General features: G+C 44.9%; 2 protein-coding genes across 2 annotated transcripts in view; one reads left to right on the top strand and one right to left on the bottom strand.

Moving 5' to 3' along the window:
• Positions 1-21,645, top strand: part of POLE4 (DNA polymerase epsilon 4, accessory subunit) — a 94,315-nt gene extending 72,670 nt beyond the window's left edge. Inside the window, exons 5-8 of the mRNA XM_040993372.1 lie at positions 18,348-18,443; positions 19,006-19,119; positions 19,707-19,815; positions 21,486-21,645. Of these exons, the coding sequence (XP_040849306.1) occupies positions 18,348-18,377 (30 nt within the window). The 3' untranslated portion in view covers positions 18,378-18,443; positions 19,006-19,119; positions 19,707-19,815; positions 21,486-21,645. The remainder of the gene's footprint in view (positions 1-18,347; positions 18,444-19,005; positions 19,120-19,706; positions 19,816-21,485) is intronic.
• Positions 18,645-27,061, bottom strand: part of TACR1 (tachykinin receptor 1) — a 150,901-nt gene continuing 142,484 nt past the window's right edge. Inside the window, exons 3-5 of the mRNA XM_040993638.1 lie at positions 22,841-22,991; positions 20,966-21,162; positions 18,645-19,096 (exon numbers count right to left, since the gene is read on the bottom strand). Of these exons, the coding sequence (XP_040849572.1) occupies positions 18,805-19,096; positions 20,966-21,162; positions 22,841-22,991 (640 nt within the window). The 3' untranslated portion in view covers positions 18,645-18,804. The remainder of the gene's footprint in view (positions 19,097-20,965; positions 21,163-22,840; positions 22,992-27,061) is intronic.

Below are 27,061 nucleotides of genomic sequence, written 5' to 3'. Positions count from 1 at the left end.
AAAATGGACCCAGCGGGAGCTGAAGATTTAAGAACCTTGCACCCTGCTTCCATTATTATTTGATTTGTCAGTTTTTGATTCAGTGTGGTCAGCTGAACTCCCACATTTACCTCACAAACACACAAAAGAATGAAAAATAGCTTAAAAAAACTCAAACACCTTTGAACTTCTAGTATTCAGAAAATTGTAAACTGTGTAGGCTGAAATTAATTTCCCTCTAAGTAAGCAGATTAGGATTCTCAAGGATATTTGCAGAGAAAGTCAGTAAAGTATGTGTATCTATATTTATCACTTAGCCATCCATTAGCTGTTTATCTTTTACTTATCTATCATTGCATATCTATTTATATCTATATCTGTATCTATGCTTCCCCTAGCTATAATCTTGGAGGCTGGCAGGTCTGAGAACCACGGGCCAGCCAGCATGCTGGAGCTCCCAGGAGGAGGTAATGGAGCAGCCCGAGTCCGGAGAATCTCTTCTCTGGAGCTTTTGGTCTTTTTCTCTTAAGATCTCCAGATGATTGGAGAACACAGCTCCTTTACTCAGGGTCTACTGATTCAAATGTTAATCATCTAAAATGCCTTCACAGCGATATCTGGACTGGTGTATTACCAAATATCATGATATGATGGCTTATGCAAGTTAGCACAGAAAATGAAAAATAGGCAAATATCTTTTCAAAGATTGATAACACTCACTGTTCACAAATCAGTTGAGAAATAGTCTTCTGTATTGATGGGAGAATAACCACAATAAATCTTATGGAACAAATGAAAGAGCAGTTTAACAGTTGATATAGAAATGTCATAATGCACAATTTTCAGTATAGTCACTGAACTTTTAGCTATCTCCTCTAGAAAGATAATCACATATTATACAATAAGAAAATGTTGGGGTCAGCACAATGGTTCAATGGCTAAGTCCTCACCTTGCAAGTGCCAGAATTCCATATGGTCACCTCTTCATGCCTTGGCTGCTCCACTTATGGTAAACTTAACACAATTCTTTTTAATGCTGTCAAATTCTGGAGAGGCAGACGGGGTAGCTTTGGTAGCATCTTGCTTGTGGCCTGGGAAAGCAGAAAAGGAATGGCCAGAGTCTTGGAACCCTGCACACTAACGGGAGACCCAGAGGAAGCTCCTGGCACCTGGCTTCAAATCAGCTCAGCTATGGCAGTTGTGGTCACTTGGGGAATACACCTGTGGATGGATGGATGGAAGATCTTTCTCTGTCTCTCCTTCTCTGCATAGAGTGGATCTGCCTTTATAATAAAAGTAAATGGATATTTAAAAAAGGAAATGATCTACATATTTACCCATAGGGAAATGATTAATTTATGACCTCTCAAGGTTGTACAGCAATTGATAAATCTCTGTGTATGGTTATAATACATTATTTCAGACTTCTTATTAAGTGATATATAGTCCATTTCTAACGGACTTATATGGTCCATTATATAGCCCATTTCCAGTGATGTAAAATTATGCAAACTACAAATATATGTTCATGCACATGTAAGGTTATATGAATCTATATGCATATGTGTATATATAAAGAATATATTTAAATGTAGAAATATATGTTTACATATATGCATATGTGTCCAATGTATGAAGTGTATGTGTATTTAAGTGTAGAACTGGCAAGGCTACATAGGGGGCTGCTGTTACTTCTGAGTTGGGGTATTGGTGATGTGTGTGAAGGGTTATATTTAACAGATTCTCTTTATTCATAAGTATGTGTTCATGTACATGAATACTTCATGTAAAAATAGTGTCATTTGTTTGTGTAGATGGCTTTGGGTCTTCATGGCAGCTCAGGGCCCAGCTACACAGCTTTCAGAGCCAGAGCCAGAGCCAGGGGACTCACTGTTTCCCCCGTTTCTCAGGACGGCAATGTAATACTCTTTTTGTTTGTTTTTTAGCAAGTCAGATATACAGAGAGGAGGAGAGACAGAGAGGAAGATCTTCCGATGATTCTCTCCCCAAGTGGCCTCAATGGAGCTGAGCCGATCCAAAGCCAGGAGCCCAGAACCTCTTTGGGTCTCCCACATGGGTGCAGGGTCCCAAGGCTTTGGGCCATCCTCAACTGCTTTCCTAGGCCATAAGCAGGGAGCTGGCTGGGAAGTAGGACCTGCAGGGATTAGAACTAGCACCCATATGGGATCTCTGCACATGCAAGGCAAGGACTTTAGCTGCTAGGCTACTGCACTGGGCCCTGTAATGCTCATTGTTATGTGTGGTCAATTAGTCATGTGTTTATTGAGCTAAGGGCTGGGTGCTTTTCTGGCTGGGAGGATATTAGCAGTGACAAGATGGGCAAGATAATTGAGTATGTACTGGAACTTTATTTCTACTGAAAGAAGATGGTAAACTTAACACGATTCTTTATAATGCTGTGAAATTCTGGAGAAGCCAAGCATATGGGGCTCCTGCTTTGGTAGCATCCAGGAAGAACTCCCTGGGAGGGGACAGGGCAGCGGCAGGTAGCCCATGAATAGCGATCTGAGTGAAGTGCATCTCATATTGAGGGTGTGAGCAGGTGGTTGATTGTCAGACAGGAAGTGTGAGGTTCTCCCACAATTACTGGCCAAGGCTGAGTTTGGATCTTCATCCTGAGTGTGGTGGAAAAGCATCAGGCTTGTAAGCACAGTGTTAATGACGTGATAGGACTTACGTGTGCAGAGCTGTGTTGAGAGTGGATTGCAGTGATGGAAAGGAAGTAGAGACACTGCGAGCAGCTCGTGGTGATCCTCCTCTCTTTTTAGGGGTCTTTTATCTTGCAGACTTCAGGATGGGGGGACTGTAGGATCACATCAGGTGGACAAAGATTTCACATCGTTGCATCCACATCAGCTTCCTTAGTGCTTCCTGTCTCAAAACTAGTTTGCCAGATACCTGTGACCTCACCAGAGCCATTCTCCTGCCATCATCTCCTGGGTACAGTGACCTCAAGGACAACAGCACACGGTTACCTAGGACTGTGGCTCCTGCGGTCAGCCGAGGGAAAGAAAAGAGGGGAGAATGAGGACTAGATGTGGGTGCTCAGCTCAGCCTCACTCCGCTGCCGCCTCCTGTGCGTCTGGGATGGCGTCGGCACCCGCTCTGGGAGCCGTAAGATCCCTTGGAGCTTCCCTTCAGCCTCCGTTCCGCTCATCCAGGTCTCCCAGTCGGGCTTTCCTCTTGGGGCCTTGCTTAATGCAGCTGAGCATCATTCCTGGTTCTTCCCTCAACATATACAGTCTATCACCAAAATACACATTAAATTGTCTTTTTATTCCAACCTCAGCATTAATATCTTGGTTGAATTTCTTAAATTTCCCATCCAGCCTCCTTGCTGTCAACCTTGTCTCCCTCCAGAAAGTGTTTCTAGTGTTGTCAGAAGATTTTTCTAATAGGAAGCATGCCGTGTTTCTCTATTTGAAGTCTTTGAATGGGTCCCAGTTTCTCTGAGGGTAAAGTTCAAACTCCTAAGTATTGATTTCTGGGTCCTGTGCTATCTGGCCTCTCTTTAGCAACATGGCCGATTTATTATCCCTTAAGTCACACATTCTGACGGAGCCTCCTGAACTTCTTTTGAGTCTCAGACTTTCTGTATGTCCTCTTACTTATAGGCTTTCTTTAACTTCAAACTAAGAAGTGCCAAGGCACAAGAAACAGTGCGGAAGATGAGCTGTGCCCTGCACAGAGGGTCTCTTGCTGCCTGTAGAGCTGTGTGAGGTTTCGAATAAACTCAGCTTCTAAATTAGAACTGTCATTTTTCAGTCCGGATGAGGACCTCACTTCCTAAAGACAGTCATCTGGAGGTGAACTTTCTGCCTGACACCCACACATTTTTATAGCAACACACCAGAGTTAGTGTATAGAATTTTTTTTTTAAGAAAGCAGTGAGATCCTCTAAAGCTGTACCATTCAGTTCAAAAGCTATTAATGGTATATAGTTGCTGAACACTTGAAATGTGTTGAGTATAATTGAAGATGTGCTGTAAATGTAAAACACGCACAGGATTTCGAATACAGAGGGAAAAGTAAGGCTGTTTCATTAATTTAAAAATTGATTATAAAAATAATATTTTGACATGAGGCTAAATATATTGCTAAAATTATTTATACCTGTTATTTTTTAATTTAATGTGTTGTGATACTCTAAACCCTGCTCCAGTGCTAGTAAAAGTTATTTATTGTTACATTTTAAAGTGGGGTGGCCATCTGGGTGGTTACAGCATCATCTGTGAGCTGTGGATAATTATTAACTGGGCCCGGCGCGATAGCGTATTTGTTAAAGTCCTCACCTTGCATGCCCGGGATCCCATATGGGCACCAGTTCTATTCCCTGCAACTCCACATCCCATCCAGCTCCCTGCCTGTGGCCTTTCCTCCTCTCTGTATGTCTGAATTTCCAATAAAAATAAATAAATCTTAAAAGAAAAGTATTAACTAAATGATTAGCCTGCCATAAATTTATTGAATTTTTGAGTCCTGCATGTTTGCTTTGGCAGGGCCAGACCAGTTTCATGGACCGTATAAGATCTATAGGCCATTCACTTCCCTCAGAATTTTAAGACTAATAAAAAGGACAAGGTTATTTTTCTGTGGTCACCATAGCTGCTAAAATGAAATATCTTGAAATATCTATTATTTAATTCCCTTCCCCTGAGGCAAATTGACAGCACCAGAGTTGTGGTATACTTTGTTAATTTTGGACAGTATTATTATTTTGGCTTTTTCTCCTATATTGGCTCATAGGCAGCTGTGCTTGTATACCAGAGGAAATAGAGTGTGACCATGACTCCTAGCAACCTGTGTGTGCTTTGGTTCAAATGCTCTTATCAGGAAGGTATTTCCATTAAGTCATGCGTTACGGTAAGAGACACATAAGAGATGCTTTTGTACAAAGACAGCTGTGTGGCTTTTGTAAGAGCAGGATGCTTCCCTTTCCTTAAAGACCAGTGGTGTTGGTCGGAAGCTTTTTTTGTAGGTCTCAGGGGTGTCCCCAGGTGGGATCCAGTAGCTCTGTTCTCTTAAAAATATACAAACATCGCTCATATCCTGCAAGTTCTAGGAAAAGATATTTTGCTTGCTGAGTTGCCTTATATGTGTCCCAAGCAGTGGGGCTATTATCAAGTCCAATCTCCAATTCTTCAGGCAGAGTGCTCTGCTGTATTAAATTTATTTCTATTTTTCTTCTTTCAAAAATCTGATGCAATTCTTAGGATATGTGCCACAACACAAGTAAAATGGAACTATAAAGTCAGAACAAAGACAGATCGGGAAGCTGGTGTACATGTGTCACTAATGACATGATAGCACCAGGCTGTGTGTGAGACCCGAATTTTAATGTTTAATTCCCGGAATCCACTGATCAAAGGCAATAAACATCACACAATACAAACTGAGGAAGAAGGAAGTTGACCAGTTTCTCAACATAGTCAAAATTTTCCTGGCAGAACACTCCAAAAGATATTTTCGTTCAGTACTTATTTAAGGAGTATGGTGTGATGTTGCAGATAAACAGATTAATAATAGCACCTTTCTCCTTAGGGATATGGGAAGATTAAATGAAGCAAAATAGGCTAAGCTAGGGTCGCGAATGGCACAGGTAAACCCCAGGTGAAGGTTAACTGTCATCATGATGATTATATAAAGATCGTATACAAATGACATGACAATGAGCATTTATACTACCCAGGTAAGCTAATGCATTGCAAGTACTGGGGAGCCTGCTGTCCTGGCTAGGACAAAGGCCAGATAGAGGGGACCTGGAGTAATGTGCAGATCAGAAATGTCCCAACTCATCAGTCTCAGATATGGTGGTTGGCCACCCAGTAAGATATAAAGATCCATGAGATGAATAGGAAACAACACCCAAAACCAAGTTTTCTTTTTTGTTTTTTTTTTAATTTATTTTTATTTTTTATTTTCTTTTTTTTTCTTTTTTTTTTTATTGTTGCTTACATTGTATTATGTAGTACAGTTTTATAGGCGCTGGGGATTCCCCCCCCCCCCCCCCCAGTTTTAATAGGCCAGGGATATGTAATTCCATAGACTTAAGTAAATTGATCACTAGTAACTACCAAGTGAATTATTAAAGGTTATTAAGATTTGGTACTCAAAACTCATATTAAGGTTACACTAGCGTTTCCTGAGGGCTGTATCGCAGCTTTCTGTCGCATCTACGTTTCCCAGTATTGGATAATGCTACAATGCTGAGAGAGTAGCTGGCCATTGGTTAATCATTAGTACTATCTTTTGAGTTTGTCATGATTTTTGATGGCAGCTGTACTTGTTAGCTTTAAAAGGTTTATTTTATTTGAGAGGCAGAGAGAGAAGGAGAGAGAAAGAGATCATCTGTCTGTTGATTCACTTCCTGAATGACTGCAGTGGTCGGGGCTGAGCCTGGTTGAATGAAGCCAGGAGCCAGGAACTTCATCTGGGTTTCCCATGTGGGTGGCAGGGACCCAAATGCTTGGGTTATATTCTGCTGTTTTCAAAGGTGTGTTAGTGGGAGCTGAATGGGAAATGGAGCAGCTGGAACTGGGACTGAGGCACTCCACCCCAGTGCTGCTGGTGTTGCAGCAGTAGGAGGCTTAACCCACTGTGTCACAATCCTGAGCCCTGATACACACACACACACACACACACACACACACACACACACACAATTTTACTTGAAAAGTAGAGTTACAGGGAGGGAAGAAGGAAGGAAGGGAGGGAGAGAGATTGATTGATTGATTGAGAAGGAGATATTTTGCACGTACTGATTTGTACCCCCAACTGGCCATAATGGCCAGAGCTGAGCTGATCTGAATCTGGGAGCCAGAAGTTTTCTCTCTGCTTCTCACATGGGTGCATAGGCTCAAGGCCTTATGACTGTTTTCTGTTACTCTTCCGGGCCATAAGCAGAGAGCTGGATTGGAAGTGGAGCAGCTGGGACATGAACTGGTGTCCATATGGGATACTGGCACCACAGGCAGAAGCTTAGCCTACTGTGTCATGGTTCTGGCCTCTGGCCACTGATGTTTAAAGTGCTCATTTTATTTTTCTGAAGGGTGTTTGATCAGCCCTAAAATATGATGTAATATGGAAAATGGAATTACAGTGTATGTTTATTTTGGTGCAAAGACATTCCTGGAAAGTCAGGCATGGTTGCTTTATATTACGTATTATTTTTCATGAACTTTTTGAAGCTCCCTCATATATTTGTATCAGCAATATTGCTGCAGTTATCCCTGCATGAGCCTCTCAAAATGCCCTTTTTCTGGGGTGTTAACCTTACAAGACTCCTTGCCTTTTTTTTTTTAAAGATTTATTTTTATTATTTTTTTATTGGAAAGGCGGATATACAGAAAGGAGAGACAGAGAGGAAGATCCTCCGTCCGATGATTCACTCCCCAAGTGAGCGCAACGGGCCAATGCTATGCCGATCCAAAGCCAGGAGCCTCTTCCGGGTCTCCCACGCGGGTGCAGGGTCCCAAGGCTTTGGGCCGTCCTCCACTGCTTTCCCAGGCCACAGGCAGGGAGCTGGAAGGGAAGCGGGGCTGCTGGGATTAGAACCAGCGCCCATATGGGATCCCAGGCATGCAAGATGAGGACCTTAACCACTTGCGCCACCGCGCCGGGCCCGACTCCTTGCCTTTTGTAGTAGCTTTCTCTAAGTGATGATCATAGAGGTTTAGCTTTTCTTCCCTATCCCACACCTTAGCTGTGCTGGCCGAAGCCTGGAGTATTACCACTTCATGGTGCTCTGAAACCAGAAAGGATAAGAAGAGTTGACTTGCTAATGTTTTGTGGGCCCTGTGGGATGTATCAAATGCCTGGAGGTAGTTGATACAGTTTGATTAAAGTTGGAAGCCTCTCTGTAGTCTCATTACCAGCCTGCCTCTCTACAAACAGGGACCCTGGGGATATTGCAGGCAGAGTCAGTTTTTTTTTTTTTCCTTGAAAAAAAAATTTATTTACGCTGACTCTTGGACCAGGTTCTTGATCCAGTCATCAAGGTTTTATATCACTAAGTAGAGAAAAGGATGACTTAGTAAATTTCCGACACCTTAGCACTGTGTCTGACAGTGGTGTGTTAGAATAGATCTGCAGCAGCTTGTGGGAGCCACTTGTCAATTTTTAAAATTTTAGTGAGCTGGTTGAATATAGTGAGCCGGTGGTTAAGCTACCGATAATTTGAAATTGGTCACAATAGTGATGTTACATCAGGGAAATCAGCAAATGCTACATTTCTTATTTTTTCCTGAAGAACTGATTATTAAATATTTAGTAGTACATCACTGTGGACAATCTAGTTTTAAGCAATCTGGTGTTCTTGTTCCCTGAAAACTAAAATGGGTTTACCCATCTTCAAAATGGTAGCCAACTATTTTCCTCATGATTATAGATCCGTTCCCTTGCTAGTAATATTCAAATCCTGTCCTGGCTTCACTCCGGAGATGTTTCAGATTGGAATCTCTTAAATGAATATTTGGCATAAGGGATGAGTAGATTTTAAGTCAGTTATAATATTAACCTTAATTTTACTCTCATTTACTTACTCATTTACGTTAATGAATATTTATTTAGTTAATCTGTTTAAAATCAGCCTTTTTGTCCTTGATACTGTGCTAGGAAATGGTACAATGTAAAATAAAATAACCATAGATTCCTTGTAGGATTTACATTGTAATAGAAACAACATGCTTTATTTATTTTTAAAGATTTATTGATTGAAAGGCAGAGTTACAGAGTGGAGGGGGTGTGTGTCCTCCATCTACTGGTCCCTCACTAGATGGCCGCAATGGCTGGAGTAGGGCCAGTCAGAAGCCTTGAGGCAGGGGCTTCCTCTGTATTTCCCATGTAGCTGCAGGGGCTCAAGTACCCACCTGGGCCACCGTCACCCATTGCTTTTCCAGGCAAACTAACAGGGAGCGGGTTTGGATTGGAAGCAGAACAGCTGGAACTCAAACCGATGCTTACATAGGATGCTAGCATTGCAGGGGCTCCACAACCCCCCATGCCACAGCACCAGCCCTGAAACAACATACTTTAAAAGTCACACAAATAATGTGCATTTGCACATTGCAAAAGTGCTGTGAAGGAAGAAAACAGACTGATGGAAAAGAAATGTGGAATCTGTTTTGTGTTAAAACTGGAGAGGAGGGAAAACATTGAAAGAGAAAATTCAGATTAGCTTTGAAGGATGAATAGGAGTTAGCCCCCCAGAATAAAAGACCAAAAGAATAAATGACCCCAAACCAAGCAATGAGTTGCATTTTGGAGCTCATGAATCTATCCTTAGACTTCATCAGGTGAAGTTTATTTTGATCCATCTTACTTGAAATGTATGGCTTATTATCTTCAGTTTTAAGTCAATTATGTGAGATTCAAATATTTTCTCATTGTTTTCTTATAACTAAGTTAGATAACGACTAGCGCTGTATGTAACTCATGGTAATTCTGGAAGTGGATGAACAGAGGCAATCCTGGTATCTCAGTCTCTCTGGCTTGTTAGGAAAAGTATCACAGACTAGGTATCCTCAAAGGCAAGTATTTCTCACACATCTGGAGTCTGGAAAGATCGACAGCCAGGTACCAGCATATTCTCTGTCTGATGGGGCCTTCTAACAGGGTTATAGACAGCCATCTTCTCATTGTGTCCTCATATGACACAAGGGGCCAAAGAATCCCCTGGAGCCTGCTGTGTGAGAATTCCGATCTTCACGAGAGTTTCTCCTTTCTGACATAATCGTCATTCACAGGGTCTATCTCCAGTTAGAATCATTTGGGGGAGCAGGCTTCGAATTATGAATTTGTAGGGACTTGGGATAAAAACACTCAGTACTTAGCACTAGATGATCAGCATTATGACCTCAGGTCAGAAGAAAAGGCTAGTGTTGGTTAATGTTGGATTGCCTTGGAATTGAATTAGGATTTGTTCTTCTCTGAGATCTTGAGTGGCTCCAGAACCACCTGGGCTGGGACCATGTGTGAGACATTGAATTACATTTTACCATCAACCGTGACGACACTTCAAAAAGTTCATGGAAAACAAGATGGAAAGCATGAGTGTATTTTGGTGTAATTTTTTCTTAATATTTGTGAACTGCATAATACATAAAAAAACTATGGACAGATTTCCATTTTTTTGCATCAAAATAAACTTATACCTTTAAGTATATTTTCCCATGAACTCCATAAAATACCCTCATACACTAATGCAATACACTCAGAAATGTTTTTTATTTTTTTGTGTAACTTAACAAAATTTATTAATGAGAAAAAAAGAGTATGAATTCTCATCCACTGGTTTACTCCCCAAATGCTCACAAATGCCAGAGCTGGGTTGGGACCAAAGTTGGAAGCCAAGAACTCAAACTGTATCTCCCATGTGAGTGGCAGGCACCCAACTGCTTGAACCTTTCATGGTAAACATTATCGGAAAGCCGATAGAATCAGTTGAGATGCAAACTTATAAGGCATCCCACTCAGTCTTAAATACTAGGCCAGATGTCTGCCTCCCACCATGTTTACTTTTTACATTATTATTTATGAGAGAAAAAGAGAGGAGGGGGAGGGTTTCCACCTGCTGGTTCACTCCCCAAGTGCCCTGAGTGTTTGGGACCTGTCTGAGCCTGAGCTAGAAGCTGGGAACCTAATCCAAGTATCTGATGTTGGGAAAAGGAACCAAATTACTTGGGTCATCACCACTGCCTCCCAGGGTTTACGTTGGCTGGGGATGAAGCTGGAAGTGAATCCAAATATTCCAGTGTGGAGTATGGGTGGTTTAACAAGTAGGTTAAACACCTGACCACTATTTATTCCATACTTGATGGTGTACTTGACAAGGGGTCATACAAGGGAACATGTTCTAAAGCCCTGGGTCAGTATTTCTCACATCCTGGTTTCTGTATCAGAACTAGGCATGTTGTTTGCTAACATGTAGATTTGGAGGCATTACCCCAGAAATGCTGAATTCCAGTAGCTGGGGAATCTGCAATGATGAATTGAAATTTCTGTATGCCGGTTGCCCTGTTCCATAACTTCCCGAGTCATTCACAGCGGGAATGATCTTGCTTTGTGCTTCTCAGAAAAAAACGGAAACCATCGGATGGAGGAATGTCTCTGATAGCCCGCTATCAAATGTCCTGTCTGTCTCTGGCTTTTGTATTCCGCCTCCCAGCTGTGCCCTTCAGACTACCTTCCTGCTTTCTCGGAATGTTTTATTTTTTGCTGTCGATTCTCTTTTTCCCTTTTATGTATTCAACTGTTCCTTTTCAAAAGGAGTTCTTGTAGGTGGGAAAATACATTCAAGTCCCTTCTAATGAGCAATAAACACAAATTAAAAATACCTCCCCTGGGCCCACACTGCCTACATACCCCCTTTTCTGTTCTCTCCTGCAGAACTAGCCTTTCTGATGGACTTCTGTAGGTTTGATTCTCTATTCATCGAGCATTCATTCCTCAGCTTGCTGTGATCTGCTTGCATCTGCTGTTGACTCCATCCAAACAGTTCATGCTAAGGCCACCTTTTCATCTCTAAGCCCACTGGGTACTTTCTACTGCCCTGCTTTCTCCGCCACTTCCCAGGATTCAGCATCATAAAACCCTTCCCTTGAAGCATTCTCTTTCATTGCCTTCCAAGATACCACATTATTCCTGTTTCTCTAGGCACAATCTGACTCCTCTTCTACCTATTAAAGGTTGCGGTTGATTATCCAGTACTAAAACACTGAGCAAACTTATTCATGCCCGAAGCACCAGCTGCCATTTGTAATTGACTTGCAAATTGGCATCCTCAGCCCAGGTTTCTCCCTGATCTCCAGATCCACATATACAGTGTTTACTGGAAATCTCCTGTATACCTTAGAGTTATCTCACATTTAGCATATTTAAAATCAAACTCTTCCTCCCTCTACATAAGTGTAGTGTCCAAATATTCCTTCTTCCAATGAATGTCACTGTCATTCAACTAGTTCTATACAAGGAATGTCAAATTTACTTTTGAGACCTCTTTCCCTGCAATCAGCTCAATTCATCACCAAATAATTATTTCTCATATAATGCCTAAAAAGACTTCCCAAATCTATCCACCTCTGTATGTACACACCTGTTTAGTTCAGGGGCACACTTCATCTTGCTTGGATGAGGACAAGTACTTACTAATTGGTCTTCTTGCACCTAGAGCGATCTTTTCCAAAATTAGATTGCTCTTACCATCTTCTAACTCTTTTGGAGACTTTGCTCTAAGAGTGAAGATCCTGGCCTACCAGGGTCTCAGCATCCTCTCCCTCTGTTTCTCCAGGCTCACATTTCACTACTCTCTATTCTCCTCTGCTACCCAAACACATTGACCTAATTTTCCGGGGACTGATATATGCCATTATGCCTTTCACACGGGTTTCTCTCTACATCTGTCTGTCTCTGCTTTTTCCCTTTTCTTTTTGGTCAACTTTTAGTCTTCTCTGGATCTTGTTTTCTCAGAGAAGACTTCCTTCTCCATCACAAATCTTGGTCCAGTTCCTCTGTTATAGGCTCTCACAAAAGCAGTTTTATTCCTTTTGGTGTTCCTTTAGTTTATTTTAAGATTTGATTATTTATTTGAAAGAGTTAATGAGAGAGGAAAGAGGGAGAGATTGCTTGATTTTCCATCTTAACTTCCTAGATGGTTACATCATTCAGTGCTGGGTCAGGCCAAAGCGAGGAGCCAGAAATTTCTCATAGGTCTCCCCCAAGGTTAGCAGGGGCCTGGCTACTTGGGCCATTCTTTGATGCTTCCTCAGGCCATCAGCAGGGAGCTGGATCAAAAGTGGAGCAGCTGAGACATATGGACTGCCAGCATCACAGTAATTGTTTTTTTTTTTTTTTTTAAAGATTTATTTACTTTATTGGAAAGGCAGATGTACAGAGAGGAGGGGAGATAGACAGGAAGATCTTCCGTCCGATGATTCACCTCCAGGTGAGCACTCTAGCCGGTGCTGTGCCGATCTGAAGCCAGGATCCAGGAACTTCTTTTAGGGACTCCCACGCGGGTGCAGGGTCCCAAGGCTTTGGGTCGTCCTCCACTGCTTTCCACAAGCAGGGAGCTGGATGGGAAGTGGAGCTGCTGGAATTAGAACTGGCACCCATATGGGATCCTGGCACATTCAAGGCGAAGACCTTAACCATTACGCTTTTGCGCTGGGCCCATCATCACAGTGATTTATATTGTTATGCCATAACCCTGGCTCTATTTGCTTTTAGCTTTTTGATGGTATTCTCATTTCCCAAGGATTACTTGAGTAACCCAACTTTGCCCTGGCCTAAAAGCTGTCAGTGAATGATAACCATGTGTATTTGAATTCCTGTGGCATCCCTGATGCCCAGCATAGGGCCTGGTACATTGTAGGTAAGAGTGAATATGTGAAGAATTAGGTAACTTCTGGTCTGAAGGAAACATTGTATTTCTTGTCATAGGAGCCTTTGGAAATTATTTTTAGAGTATTAAAGTGCCATATGTCTATGAAAATGATCAGTGTAAGACCATTTCCTCAGACTTGATAAATACTTGAAAGAATAAGTTTTAGAGAAATCTTACAATTAGTTTGCGGTCTTTAGCCAAGAAAGAGCATCCAGAAGTCCTGCACTGCGGCTCTCAGCCACGTGCAGTATCGTCCCTGTCTCGTGGAACCTGGCAATGCTGCGTAGTGCTGTGTGGGCGGGAGTTGTTTCTATAGTCTCTTTTCTTGTTGTGAAGCGAAAGTGTATCTGACTTCTGTTTTTGTGTTAGGTTTGTTCGTTGTTATTGCTATTACTTTTCTCTTACAACCCGCCCAAACAACATTGCTACAGTGCAAAGACTTATTTTAACTTGATTGAATATGAGTGTGAACTGAACATAAGGAAAAAATTGTACACAATTGAAAAAGCCATAAAACTGGGTGGTGTATGCTGATACTTAAAAAAAAATAAGTCTCTTCTATAAAGTGTTTTAGAATTCAGGCAGACAGTTCTATCCTGAGTTGGGCACAGCAGCTGTGACAGATATCCAAAAATATGGAAAATAAAAAATATTACGCTTGTAGACTTCTATGAGAGAGAATGAACACAGGGCCAGGGAGCGGGTGTGGGCTAGGAGTTTCTTCGAATCAGAGTATGGATATGTTGGAAGAAAATATCGGGGCTCAGCTAGAGCAACATGGGACAGTGGACTGGACCGTGCTCCCACCTCCCTCCATCTCTTCCCTCCATCCCTCTTGCGTCTCGTGGTGCTGACCCTGACTTGCTCCAGCCGACTGACTGCGTGGTCAGAGAGAGGAAAGTCAGCTAGTGATGCCATGGCCATCTGCACTGTAGTAGCTGACATGCTTGCTAAGCATGTGGAGTCCTTTGCCCAGGCGCTGTGAGAATGAGGCCTGGGATGCAGACGTTGGTGAATCCCCATGTGCACTGAGGCCTGTTAGTGTTTGAAAATTGTTCATTTGGTCTCTCTGGCTTTCAAGTTCCCAATTTGTTTGCTTGGGAGCAAAGCTCACTTTCCTTTTCTGAGTCAGGAAAGCTGTGGGGAATCCTTTGGGTAATGTTTTGGCTTCACCTAGTACCCTCTCCTTGTGCGCCACTTTAAAGATGGACAGTGAAAAGGCCTTGTCTCTGCTCTGCCTCCCCTGCCCTGACACCTTGGAACCCGGGTCTCCATTATCTGGGCGAGTCTGGTCCTGTGGGTGAGCCTTAGGTGTGTACAATGCTAGTGGCAAGCATAAGGTATCTGTGACCTTTCTCTTTCTTTAAAAACGTATATGTATTAATTAATATTATATATAGAATATTAACTATTTTAATATTTCAATATAAATTAATTAATACATATATATTTAAAAATTTTTATTTGAAAGAGGAGGAGAGACAGAGAGGAAGATCTTCAACCCATTGATTCACTCTTCAAATGGCTAGAGCTGAAGCACAGGAGCCCGGAGCCTCTTCTGGGTCTCCTACATGGGTGCAGGGTCCCAAGGCTTTGGGCCGTCCTCGACTGCTTTCCCAGGCCACAGGCAGGGAGCTGGATGGGAACTGGCGTCCATATGGGATCCCGGTGCATTCAAGGCGAGGACTTTAGCCACTAGGCTACTGCGCTGGGCCCTGTGACCTTTATCTTTCTAAAAGAAGTCTTTCTCTTTCAAAGAAATGTGTTTCTTGGAAATCTGGGCATGTCAGACTAAATGTGCCAAGCTGGATTTCAGCGGGAAGTGCTTGACAGGCCTTTTCAGTTATAGAACCTGGCCGTACATCTGCCTGCTTGACTGCTGAACCTGTTTACCCACTGAAATGTTTTTCTGATTGACTTAATGGAGCTAAGGAAGTCTGCTGCTCTTGGAATTACTTTGTTTAAAATGCTTTAGCCTAAATACAGACACCTTTATCATTTACATTTGTGTCTATCCTCCTGAAGTCTCCTGTTCATTGCATTTCTGATTGTTGCTCCCACAAACCTGTTTACAGCTTCTCATTGCTTTTCCCCCTCCTCATTGCTCTCTTAATGGAACCTCTTACAAAGCGAGGTGGCCCAGGTAGTGCAGGTGGCCTAGGATGTCGGAGGCTGGTTGCCAGGGCTCCCAGTGATTCCCACTGATGTTTCCTGTGTTTTTAAACACAGAGGACTAGACCAAAACTGATGGCAGGGGTGGAGATAAGTGTCTTAGAGCTCGCTTGGAGAGATTTCGGCTGGCAGGGAGTACAGTCAGCTGCTGGTCCATCAGTGTTCATATGCAGATCCCTCTTTGCAGAGAGCTGCAGCCGGAAGTCCAGCATGGTGGGTTTGAGGCCTGGCCCTTTCTGCCGGTGCTGTCCTTCCCTCTGGCGCTGTGTGTGTGTCCTGTTGGACTGGCCAAGGAGCTGCCTCACGATCTATGACTCCTGCTGTCTGCAGGCGTTCCCTGCCCACTCTGGCTTCTCCCTCTCTTTGGCTCTTCATCTTTCCCAAGTGTGGCTCCCCTCAGCTTTTGCACTTCAAATACTATCTGTGTTATTGCTTCTTAAAAGGCCTGAACTGACTCAGCTTCATCCACAGATGCCATCCCATGTCTTAGTCTGGGAACCCAGAAAAAGGAGCTTGCTGAATTTTTGGTTCCATTCTCCTAGCTATGCAAATCATTAGGATTTCTGTTTATTGTCCCATTCCGTCTCCTGTAGTGCGCTTAGGTGCCATAAAAAAAGAGGCAAAGGCATGAGACTGTCAAGCACAAACTTTATTTCTGTATAGTCTTTCCAGGACCCTGGGCTGGGAAACGGGGAAACCTCGGGAGCAATCTCCTCTCCTTGCTTTTTTCCCCTAGAAGGAGGCCGTGAGGTTAGCTACTGGGACCACTTTCCTTCACCTCTTAGCATTCTGGTGAGGGGTGGGGCAGCAAGGAGGATAAGGGCTCTTGTCCCCTAGTTAATCCCAAGAAGGTCCCTCTCCGCACTCCTCGGTTTCTGTGGTCATTTTTTAAGTCTAAGATACACAGCACATCTCCTGCCAGAGAAGAACTGAGGAGGAAGCAGCAACTGGCACAACACAAATATCACAAGGGCTGGAGTTCACATTTTGGATGTAACATAACAAAGATGTTGTCTCACATTTGTTATCACTGGGCAATGCATCAAGGACTCACGCTGGAGAGAGAAACACAGGATAACATTTCTGTAATAAGATTGAGACCCATGCACAGCACAGATCCTGGTGTTCTTCACAAGCAGGGGCTGAGAACATTTGTATAAGTTAAATGGACACCAAGCGGGCCAGAGGGGGACTTGCGGGCACTCTCGAAACAGCCTGTGACCATCCCACACTTGTTCTTATTAGGCACAGTGACAATGCTGTTCGGCCACATCCCCTCAGGTCTCCTGGAGTGACTGCCTTTGGCAAGGCCTCAGCAAACTTGAAGGCAAAGGCCAAGATCCCAGCCTTTGGCCCACTACCTGTGGTGAGCGTGGGTTCTTAGAATCCTGTGGGGGATCTGCATCTCGGATGCCAGCATGCCTGCTGGGCAGGCTCGGTCCACTGGAATTGGTGATTCAGCAATGGCGACTATGGTCAGTTGCTTAAGCGCTGAAGGAACTCTGTCCCTGGCTCAGGGTCAAGTCCAGAGCAGGTACGCAGTAAACTTTGCAGGATTCCATCTCATGCTTCTCCTCTGTAGGCAGGACCTTTCAACCCCTGGACACTTTCTTCCTAGTCCTGTTGGTTCTTTACATGGTGTGATCCTCCCAAACGCTTTGGGAACTGACTGCTGCTGCCCCTACATTTTTCCTTCCATTTATGTGTCTACTTTAGTAAGCTCAGTTTAACATTCTGCATGCTGCTTTGTAGCATACAGTGCTCAGTGTTGTTTGTTTTGCTTGTCCTGTTGCTAGACAACCTCCATAAGCCTGCTGCTACTTGGGAGGGTCAGAGCCAGCAGGGCTGGTGGTTTCATGTGGGTAGCATTGTTCTGTCCTCATGGGAGATATAATATATATACATCCATGTGTTCAGACCACAAGGAAGATACAAATCTGCTTCCAACCAACATCTGGATAAAGGACAGATGAGGGAGACGGAAACTACATCCCCAGTGCTGGAAACTCCATCCCAGTTAGACTGGACTGTCCTTTAGGGCAGATGGCCTCCTGTCTACCAAGAGAGGATGACCCAACAAAGCCATAAGGCAGAAATGAAAGTTTCAGAATCTGAAGAGGAGATACAAAATACTGTGTTCTCACAAGCACAGTGGAGGGGTGCAGCCTCCTTGTACAACTCGATCTGAACAAGCCTCATGCTAGTAGCACGGTGAGGGTCTGGCTTAGTTCATCTGCTGTAAGATATCCAGAAGGCCAGAACAGGTTGGCCACATGCTTTTGCTGCATTCTGGTGTGCTCCAGCTGTGTTCAGCCTGTGGAAGCCTGGTAGAGAGAAGCAGATGTCCTCTGTTCTGTTAAAGGCTGGGACTTTACAGGAGATGAAATGTGCTCCAGAACCTCTGGGGAAATCAGAGGACATCTGAGCTGGATGTTTATACCTTCTACAGGAGCCTGTTCTGAGACCACCTTGGGGTGTGCGTGTGTGTGAAGTAAGCAAAACACTCATTTGATCATTGAGATTTGGGGTACCTGGGTCAACCCCATAGTTGTTCAAATAAGGAAAGAGTCTTAGCAAGTCTTAGCCCAGCCTTGGTCTCCTGACTCTGGAAGCGGTACACTGCTTCTGCCGCATCAAGGTTCAGGGGGACCAGAGAGGATGTAAGGCAGAAGCCAGGGCGCTCAGACCTGTGAGCATTCAGTGAAGATGCCTCTTCTCACAGATGCTTACAAGATTAACTTACAGCTCTCATTCAGAGTTTGTGTAACACTCTTTTGTCCATTCTGTCTAGCAGAAGGCTGCTGTTACGAGAGCTCCCAGCTGAAAGAGGCTGATCTGAGCATGATCAAGGATGACTCCTGGAACCAAGACAAGGGCCCCACGCAAATGGGTGAGTAGGATCTATTGAGATCTTTTGGAATTCATTTGGGAATAAGTACCCACATGCAACTGAAGTCAGTTCTTGGTGCTGGAATGGACTGCAGGGGAAGCTTGTCCAACATTCTCATCTTGGAGAAGTTCATGGGTTTGCCTTGATCACACAGCTTGTATGTTAGGGAGTGAGGGCAAAAGTCAGGAAAAAAAATCCAGGTTGATTCAAGATGGATTATTTTCCCTACACCAGTTGCATCCTTTCCCCAGGTTCCAATATTAGGGTGCTTTGGAGGGTCTGCAGCTCAGGGAGGTACATCCATGGGTGAATGAAGCAGAATGAAGGTGGTGGTGGCTGTCCCTGATGAAGCGCCTGGGGTCTAGGACAGCATGTTGGAGTAGAAGCTGAAGCTCTCAGTCATAGTCTTGGAGTTGCTGCGAGAAGACCCATTGGAGGTCAGATCAAGGGATGAGGGAGTAGCCTTGGTGCCTTCATCTGCCTCTTCCTCATGGGTCCCCACCACTGTGGAGATAGTGGTCTCCAGGCGACTGACTTTATACACGCTGCCCTGGGTCTGCAGGTACCGGGTGGACTTCATTTCAAGACCTTCATAGTCTCCGGCACTGATGAAGGGGCAGCACCGGAAGGCATGCTTGAAGCCCAGGCGGAACCTGGAGAGAGAGCAGACACAGAGGTGACTCTTGGGGAGCAGATGCTTTCAGGGATGTGTCAGCTTTTTAACTCATAGAAACAATCAAGCAGGTCTCTGTGTTGTTAGGGTCTCCAGCTTTCAGTTATTTTTTAACTGAGACCAAAAAAGTTAGATGATTAAGGTCAACTCCAGGACTAGGATCCAAGCTCATGTCAAGTGCAAGTTTTTACTGAGGGTGGCTCATGGTCCATGCTGTGGGATCAGCAGCCTTTTGGTCAATTGGCAACAACAAACATCATTCACCAAGTATTTACTAGATGCCTGGTACAGTGCTCATTACCCGGCTGTAAAACACCTCGAGACCAAGTCCTTTCTGCCAGGAGCCCAGGGACTGCAGGGAGACTTCTGGCTGGCCATGTCCCTGCAGCATGCCTCACTGTCCTTGTTTAACAGGGAAATCAGTCTTTATTTACTTAAAGCTGTGCGGGGAGATTAACCCAAACTCCTAAGGCCATCAAGTACTCTGAAGGAAGACAGACAAATTGTTGAGTTAGAAAAAGGCCATTTGAGCGAGCTCAAGAGGATGACTTTCCCCACATAGTGCTTCATTCTCACAATGTTCTTTACAGGCTGTTGAGCAACAGTGTAACAGATAACCACCCTACTTCGCCTCCAGAGGACAGGAGATGACTGGGGTAGTACCTGCAGCCATCCCACTGCAGCGGCCAGCCTGGCCAGGTGAGTAGCTGGGCTATTATGTCTCCACTGAGATGGCAGGCCAGGCTGGGGGATGGCTGGGTCGGCCAGGGTGCTAGCGCCTATGTCCCCTCCAAGTCCTGGAGGCCTCCCAGGAAGCCCTGCTGTTCTCAGGTTGACTCTCCATCTCACTGATGGCCTTTGGCATGGGGCCCAGTGGAAGGGGCATGCTTTCCTGCCCAGTTGGTTTTGGGGCACTTGGGATCTCCCATCACAGGAACCAGTGCCCATGGGGTCACTGCCTTTGCAGGGCGCTGTTCAGAAGAGAACATATGTAATGCACACAAGTGATAAGTCAAGTCTGTCTACTCCAGTGAAACAAGCAAAGACCTTAACACCTCTCCAAAAGGCAAAAAGAATCCAGCAACTTCTCAGAGTACTGAGGACCATATAGGCTGGCAACACAGTTCCATCATACTGGTTCTCTGTAGACCCGGGGTGTGCTAGGCAGGACAGACCCCATAGGCCCTGGTCCTTTGATGGGAGATATTAAGGCAGCAAAAGCCAAGCAGACATGAAAGCATAGGCGACTGTATGCTGAGAAAGGCAGGAATTCCTGCAAGGCTCAGGACCTTGGGACAGTCACTTAGCATGGCAAGGCCAGCACTGGCTCTCTGCTCAAGGTCTGGGAAAAGCAGAGAGGATAGCCCAGGTCCATGGTCCTGGGGGACCTAGAAGGGGTACCTGACTTCAGCCTGGCATTGTGGCCATCTGCAGAGCCAAGCAGCAGATTGAAGGTTAGGGTTGCAGAGAGAGATCTAATAAATTTAATAAATTTTTAAAAAGATTGTATACCAGGCAGGGGTAGAGCAGTGCCCCGGGTGATGGATTGTGCTGCCACTGGCTACAGTGGCCAGTGCAGGGCTGCTCTGAAGCCAGAGCCAGGAGCCTCTTCTAGGTCTGCCATGTGGCTGCAGGAACTCAAGACTTTGGGCTATCCTCCACTGCCTTCTCAGGCCACCGGCAGGGAGCTGGATGGGAAATGGAGCAGACAAGACAGAAACCCCAAGTAGCAGCTTACCACATATGCCACAGTGCCAGCCTTACCTCTTCCTTTTTTCTCCCTGCCAGGTTTGCTCAGTTAGACTGACTGACTGGTTATAGCATAGACAGTTGGCCATGGGGTCCTTACCTGTCATTGAGGCAGCAGTAGATGATAGGGTTGTACATGGTGGAGCTCATGGCCAGCCACATGATGGCCAGGTAGACCTGCTGGATAAACTTCTTCAGGTAGAGATCTGGGTTGATATAGGGCAGGAGGAAGAAGATATGGAAGGGCAGCCAGCAGATGGCAAAGGTGCATACCACGACGATCATCATTTTGACCACCTGGCAAAAATGAAATAGGTGAGTCCACTCACACATCCTTTTTTCAGAGCTTCTCTCCCTCCTCCCACCACTCACTGTCCAGTGTGACATGGGTTGGGGTTTGGGTTGTTACTGACTATAACCCCGTTCAAGGAGGATAAAGGCCATTTGCCACACGGTGCTAAACCACTTCTATATCAACAACTCTCAGAGTGCAGGCCTAGCAGCATCACTCATACTTTTGTTATGAAATTGCTAGGTGTGTAAGCTCCTATACCACTTTAGACCCCACCCTCAGAGTGTCTGATTCAGTAAATATAAATTCTGTTTGCCAAACCTTTCAGATGATCCTGACATACGCATGTGTTGTATGATCAATGTCTGGAGAAGCCAAGGGAGGCCACCCCAAGGAGCAAAGGTGACTGGGAGTTCAGGAGGCAAGGACTGAGGGTGAGTGAGCAGGCTCCTTAGTGCAGGAGCTGAGGGAAAGGGAGGAAGAGGGAAGACATTTGGACAGTGGTGGCAATGGAGCAACAAATGATTAAATAGCTCCCAATGTTGGGAATGTTTTTCTTTCTAATGCTATGACCTGAGTGCTGGTGTCCCACACTCATGTGCTGAGATCCCAGCCCCAAGATGATGGCACTGAGGTGGGGGGATTGGGGCCCCTGTGAGAGGCCCAGGAGCAACTCCTCACCTCTTCCTCCACGGGAGGACACAGCAGGAGGCAGGTAGACCTCAGCAGACACGCATCTGCCTTCCTGTTACCAGTTCTAAAAGGTACTGTGGTACAGCAGGCAAGATGGGTTAGGACAAGGGGTGATGTAACACTCTGGTTTTAAACACCCAGAAATCTCCAGTGAAGAACTGCATCTATCCACGCATACTCACTAGGAAGACTCACTATGCAAAGAAGCACCAAAGAGACTTCCTTTCGAAGATCTTGCAGATTTTGTTTGAGGGAAATAAATTTAGTAAGTGTATAAAAATATTATCTATTTGTCTTATACTTTTACCTAACAGACAACAGTGTTGCCATCATGTGTGTGTGCTTGGGGAATGTGTAAAACGGTCCCTGGTACCCTTCAACAACATCACCTTCCATTATCAAAACCAGAAACCGACATCAGATGGGTGCTGTGTGCTCATCCCCAACCTCCCTTGGAGGGCGGCCAGTCTTTCCCTGCGCTCTGCTCTTTAGGTGTGCAGTTCTGTGAAAGCATCACATACGGAGGAGGTGACCACGCCAGCACACTGCAGATGCAAAGCTACTCACTTGCTCCCTCTTAGACGACCGGTCCCCCACCCCAACACTCAACTCTTGAAAACCTCTTACCTGTTCTCCATCACTAATTTTTGTTTCATTTAACACTTTTAAAGTTTGAACCCTGTGAGTGTATTATTTTGTCAGATTTCAAATAAATAGTAAAAAGGACCAAAATTACTTCAATGCATGTGTTACATGTGCTTGCATATATGTCCTAATGGATGTCAGATTCTAATTGCTCCTAAGGTGGTTTGTGCCTGTGCAACCAGACACAGGAACACTGGGAAAGTTCCCTTCCTGCTCGTTCATTGTCCCCCAGACCTAGGGATGCAGGGTGTTCAACATCCCTGGGGCTCCCAGGCTGGCAGCCTCTCTGGCAGCCTTCCACCCGTGCTGGGGGTGCAGGGTTAGTGCTGCTTGTCCCTGGCTCACCTTGCGCTTGGCAGAGACTTGCTCGTGGTAACGGTCGGAGGAGTCGCCGGGAATCTCGCTGGCCCACAGTGTGATGCCCACCACAGTGTACGCATAGCCGATCACCAGCAGGGGCAGGAAGTAGATGAGCACAGTCACGCAGATGTGGTACCTGTAGCAAGGTGGACAGCAGAGGTAGGTGAAGGCCTGGCAGGTGCATTGCTCAGCATTTGCTGTTAATAAGTTTGGACTTTAAGGACACCTAGGGAGGCTTGCCACTTGCATAAGGTGGATAGGTAAGCTAGAGGAAGCAAATATCTTTCATTTATGTTTCTCTCTTCTGGACTTTTACCATGCTAGAGGTTCCTGTTCAGATTATAAAGAGAAGGAAAACAAGCGAGAGGAAATTGAATTTGTTATATGTCTGTGGGATTTCCAGTTGGTATTATTCAGTATCCCTTATCACACCATGCAGAAAGGACAGCAAGCTTTGATGAGCAGAATTGGAGAAAGAATGTCTTCAGTTATGTCTGTTGGACCATACTTCTGCTCTATTTTAGTGCAAAGATGTAAACAAGTGGCCCACTTAGACAGCGGTGGGTTAGCCACAGTTCATACTTTGTCACAAATAGATTCATGACCATCAGAGGGAAAAGACAGACTGATCCTGGAACAATCTGTGGAAGAAAGCCACAACACGGACGCAATGCTTACGCATGACCCTTCAGAACGCATCTTCAGATGGAAGCGGCTGGCTCTCTAAGTCGCACTTGGGGGAAAGATGCCAGCTGAGTCACATTGGACTGTGGCATGACACTGTTCAGATCTTGGAGCCAAACTTACCATACTCTTTGTAGGAGACCCAAATAAGATTGTTTTTTTTTTTTTTATGAGAAAATGTGTTTTTTCCTAGGTGATCCTTAGCTTGTCTAGTTCTAGCCCTTTTTCTGCTTGCAGGAGAGGGGCTCGGCATAGCTGCTGTAAGAGCTAACGTTGCTGTGGGTTTCTGTGCTCGTAGTAACATAGGAGATACGAGCTAGAACTAGTAACCAAGTTGTGTTGCGCATTTGTGAAGAGCACAGAATGAGGCATTTTATAGGCATCTTAACTGGTAATTGACTCCTCCAGTAAATGAGTAGGCACTATCATCCCATTTTCTTCATGAGGAACCCAAAGTTTAGAATTTCAGCAAACCGATTAAAATCCTAGCTGGTAAAGGCAGAAGATGGACTTAGCATGTTTGTGACCCCAAGACCAGCTTCTTGTCACTGGGGTACATTTACCTGGTTTTTCATCCTCTGCTTACATCCTATACTTATTCTCTGTGATAATTTTCTTCCAATAAGGAAAATCCCACTTATTCCCTTAATTTCTTTTTTATTCATACTCTGCTTGCATGCAGTCACTTGTTGTGAAGCCCCCAGGTTTGCCACTTATTTAGCCTTCCCTAATTACCAAGATTTACAACTAGAAGATACTCCAAGAATTCTCCAGTAAAACCACAGATGTAGCCAGGCAGAGGGCTGTGTGCAGACAGCCTGCCTCAGTCTCAGTGGGACTTCAGGTGCCCTGGAATGCCACCCCGGGCACCTCTGGGTTCTGCTACCAGGCAGTGTCTGTGCACCTTGTTTCCTGCATGATCATAGAATGGAGCCCCTCATCCCAGTGGTCACGGGGCTAATGATCGCAAGCAACTGTGGCTCCCACAGGCACAGGGCAACCTGAGAATGGCTGGATTGCACCGACCTCTCCCTGTCAGAGCAGCCCTGAGTCAGGTGGCCTGACACTTGATTAGTGAGCAAACATTAGCTCAGCCCTACCAGGCCCACTGCCTGGGGACATCAAGTGCCAACTACTGGCGCAGGGACGGGGTGGGAGGACACCAGTCAGGTGGCCAGTCAGCCTTCCTCTGGGCCAGGGCTCTCCACTCTTGAGTAGGCTTCCAGAAACCCAGGTGGGTTTGGGCAGCCACAGAGGGCTGCTTCCCATGCAGAGGGTCTCGCTGGGGCTCCTGACAGGAGCAGCTCCTGCACCCTTAGCCTGCTGCCTTCCAAACTGGCCTATCCCAAAGCTGCTCGCCGTGACTCCCGACTCCATCTTGAGAAAGCTGCTTGACACAGCCTGACACAGGGCATGCTGCCCGCCCCTGCCTATGTGGAAAAAGAAATATACCTTTGCAACAGCAGTTGTGTTCTGATCTGTTGGCCTCACCATCGCTGAATGCGGTGCAGTCTCAATTCTAAAACAATATACCCCTTGGGTAATTATGAGTCAGGTCGTTAGGAAAATGCTTAGATGAATCAGTAAAACATCATTCATTAGCTTTTAGAAAATATTTTCTTTCTCAAAGGACAGTTATTTATTTGAAAACAACATAGAGACTTACTTCTAGTTAAGGATAATATAGTTAGAGCGTTGACCTTTCTAGGCTGTGATGGGGATAATTAAGATTAATTATCCCAATTAAATAATTATGCATTAATATATATTACACAATTTAATATAAAACTTCTGTTCCTAAGTAGAAACAAGAATTGAAAACCTGCATTCAGACAGACATGGTACACCCACATTATCTGCAGTGGCTACAAGACGAGAAAATCCAGGTGAATGGGTAAACAGATGTCACTTAGCTGTGCAGTGGAATAATACTTAGCCCTAAAAAGAATGAAGTTCTGCACTCAGACTACTGTAAAGCTACATACCGTTTGACCCAGCAATAGCACTTCTAGAAATATATCCAAAAGGCCTGTTACATGAGAAAGCAACATGCACTCTAATGTTCATAGCAGCACAATCAATAATCGCAAAAACATGGAAGCAACTAAAATGCCCATCAACAGAAGACTGGAGAAAGAAACTATGGTTTGGCTCGGCACGGTGGCCGAGTGGCTACAGTCCTCACCTTGCACACACCGGGATCCCATATGGGCACCGGTTCTAACCCTGGCAGCCCCTCTCACATCCAGCTCCCTGCTTGTGGCCTGGGAAAGCAGTCAAGGACGGCCCAAAGCCTTGGGACCCTGCACCCACGTGGGAGACCTGGAGGAAGTTCCTGGCTCCTGGCTTTGGATCAGCGCAGCACCAGCCATTGCAGTCATTTGGGGAGTGAATCCTCGGACAGAAGATCTTCCTGTCTGTCTCTCCTCCTCTCTGCACGTCTGACTTTCCAATAAAAAAAAAAAAAATGCATTTCTTTGTGGCCAAATGCTAAGGGAAATGAGCCAATCCCAAAAGGTCAGATATCATATGTTTGCCTTACTATAAGATAAAACAATGTCAAATCTAAAAATAGCCCTGTAAATTGTATATGATTGCACCTTCAAACTGTACTACACACAATCAGACATTGTGATGTAGCCTATGAATCAATAATCAATGAGAGACAGATTGCATATGATCACCTGAGAGTGTTAATACATCCCTTTAATCACTGTTAGTACTACTGTTCAGGGGTAATGATGTTCTAAGTCCGTACTGTTCTCCCATTTGAACCACATGGTCATACACTAGCACTAATTTCTACAGGAAGATACTGGACACTCTTGTGCCACCCTACCATCTCACCGATACCCCTGCTACTAGTTTGACAACACCATGGAGATGAAGGTTCACTATTTCATTTTACTTAATTTTTTTCCTTCTTTTTACCCTCTCAACCCAAGGGGGACTGTACCCAAGGGAAGGTATTATGGAAGTGCAGCGGGAATATGTCCATAGGCAGAAGCAGAGAGAAGTGTATCCCTGTACTTGCAATACAAGGATGGACTCACAGTGAACAACAGAAAAGTCCATACAATGGCAGTATGATGGACTTCTGAGGGCACTTGGAAGACACCTAGTGAAAAACTGGTGATCCATGTGCAAGTTCAAGGTAGGAGTACACACTCCCAGACTTGGTAGCACATCGCAATTACAGGAGAAGCCACCAAAACCTCCAGCATATAGTGCCTACTCTACAGCTGTGATTGGAATCGGCCATACACCAGGACTTAGAAACTTCTCAGGCAATGCTCTCAGGCTGCTAGGCTGAGAATCCCTGGTGTTGTCTGCTGCTGGTGGCAGCTGGGACTGGTGCAAATGCACCTTAAGCTGAGTGCAAATTTGTGGCCCTGTGGCTCTCACTGCTTCTTAACTGCTCACAAGCAGCAAGCTGAGCCAACCTCCTGGGATGGCCCTACAAGCATGAGGAGGGCACCAGCCGGCCTTTCCCCAGAGTCCTCTGTGTGTGAGGAATTGGGG

This window comes from Ochotona curzoniae, unplaced genomic scaffold (assembly GCF_017591425.1).
Source record: "Ochotona curzoniae isolate NIBS_2020 unplaced genomic scaffold, NIBS_Ocur_1.0 contig_883, whole genome shotgun sequence".
Taxonomy (NCBI): Eukaryota; Metazoa; Chordata; class Mammalia; order Lagomorpha; family Ochotonidae; genus Ochotona; species Ochotona curzoniae.
Note: the sequence above shows the minus strand (reverse complement) of the source record. Positions and strands in the feature narration are given on the sequence as shown.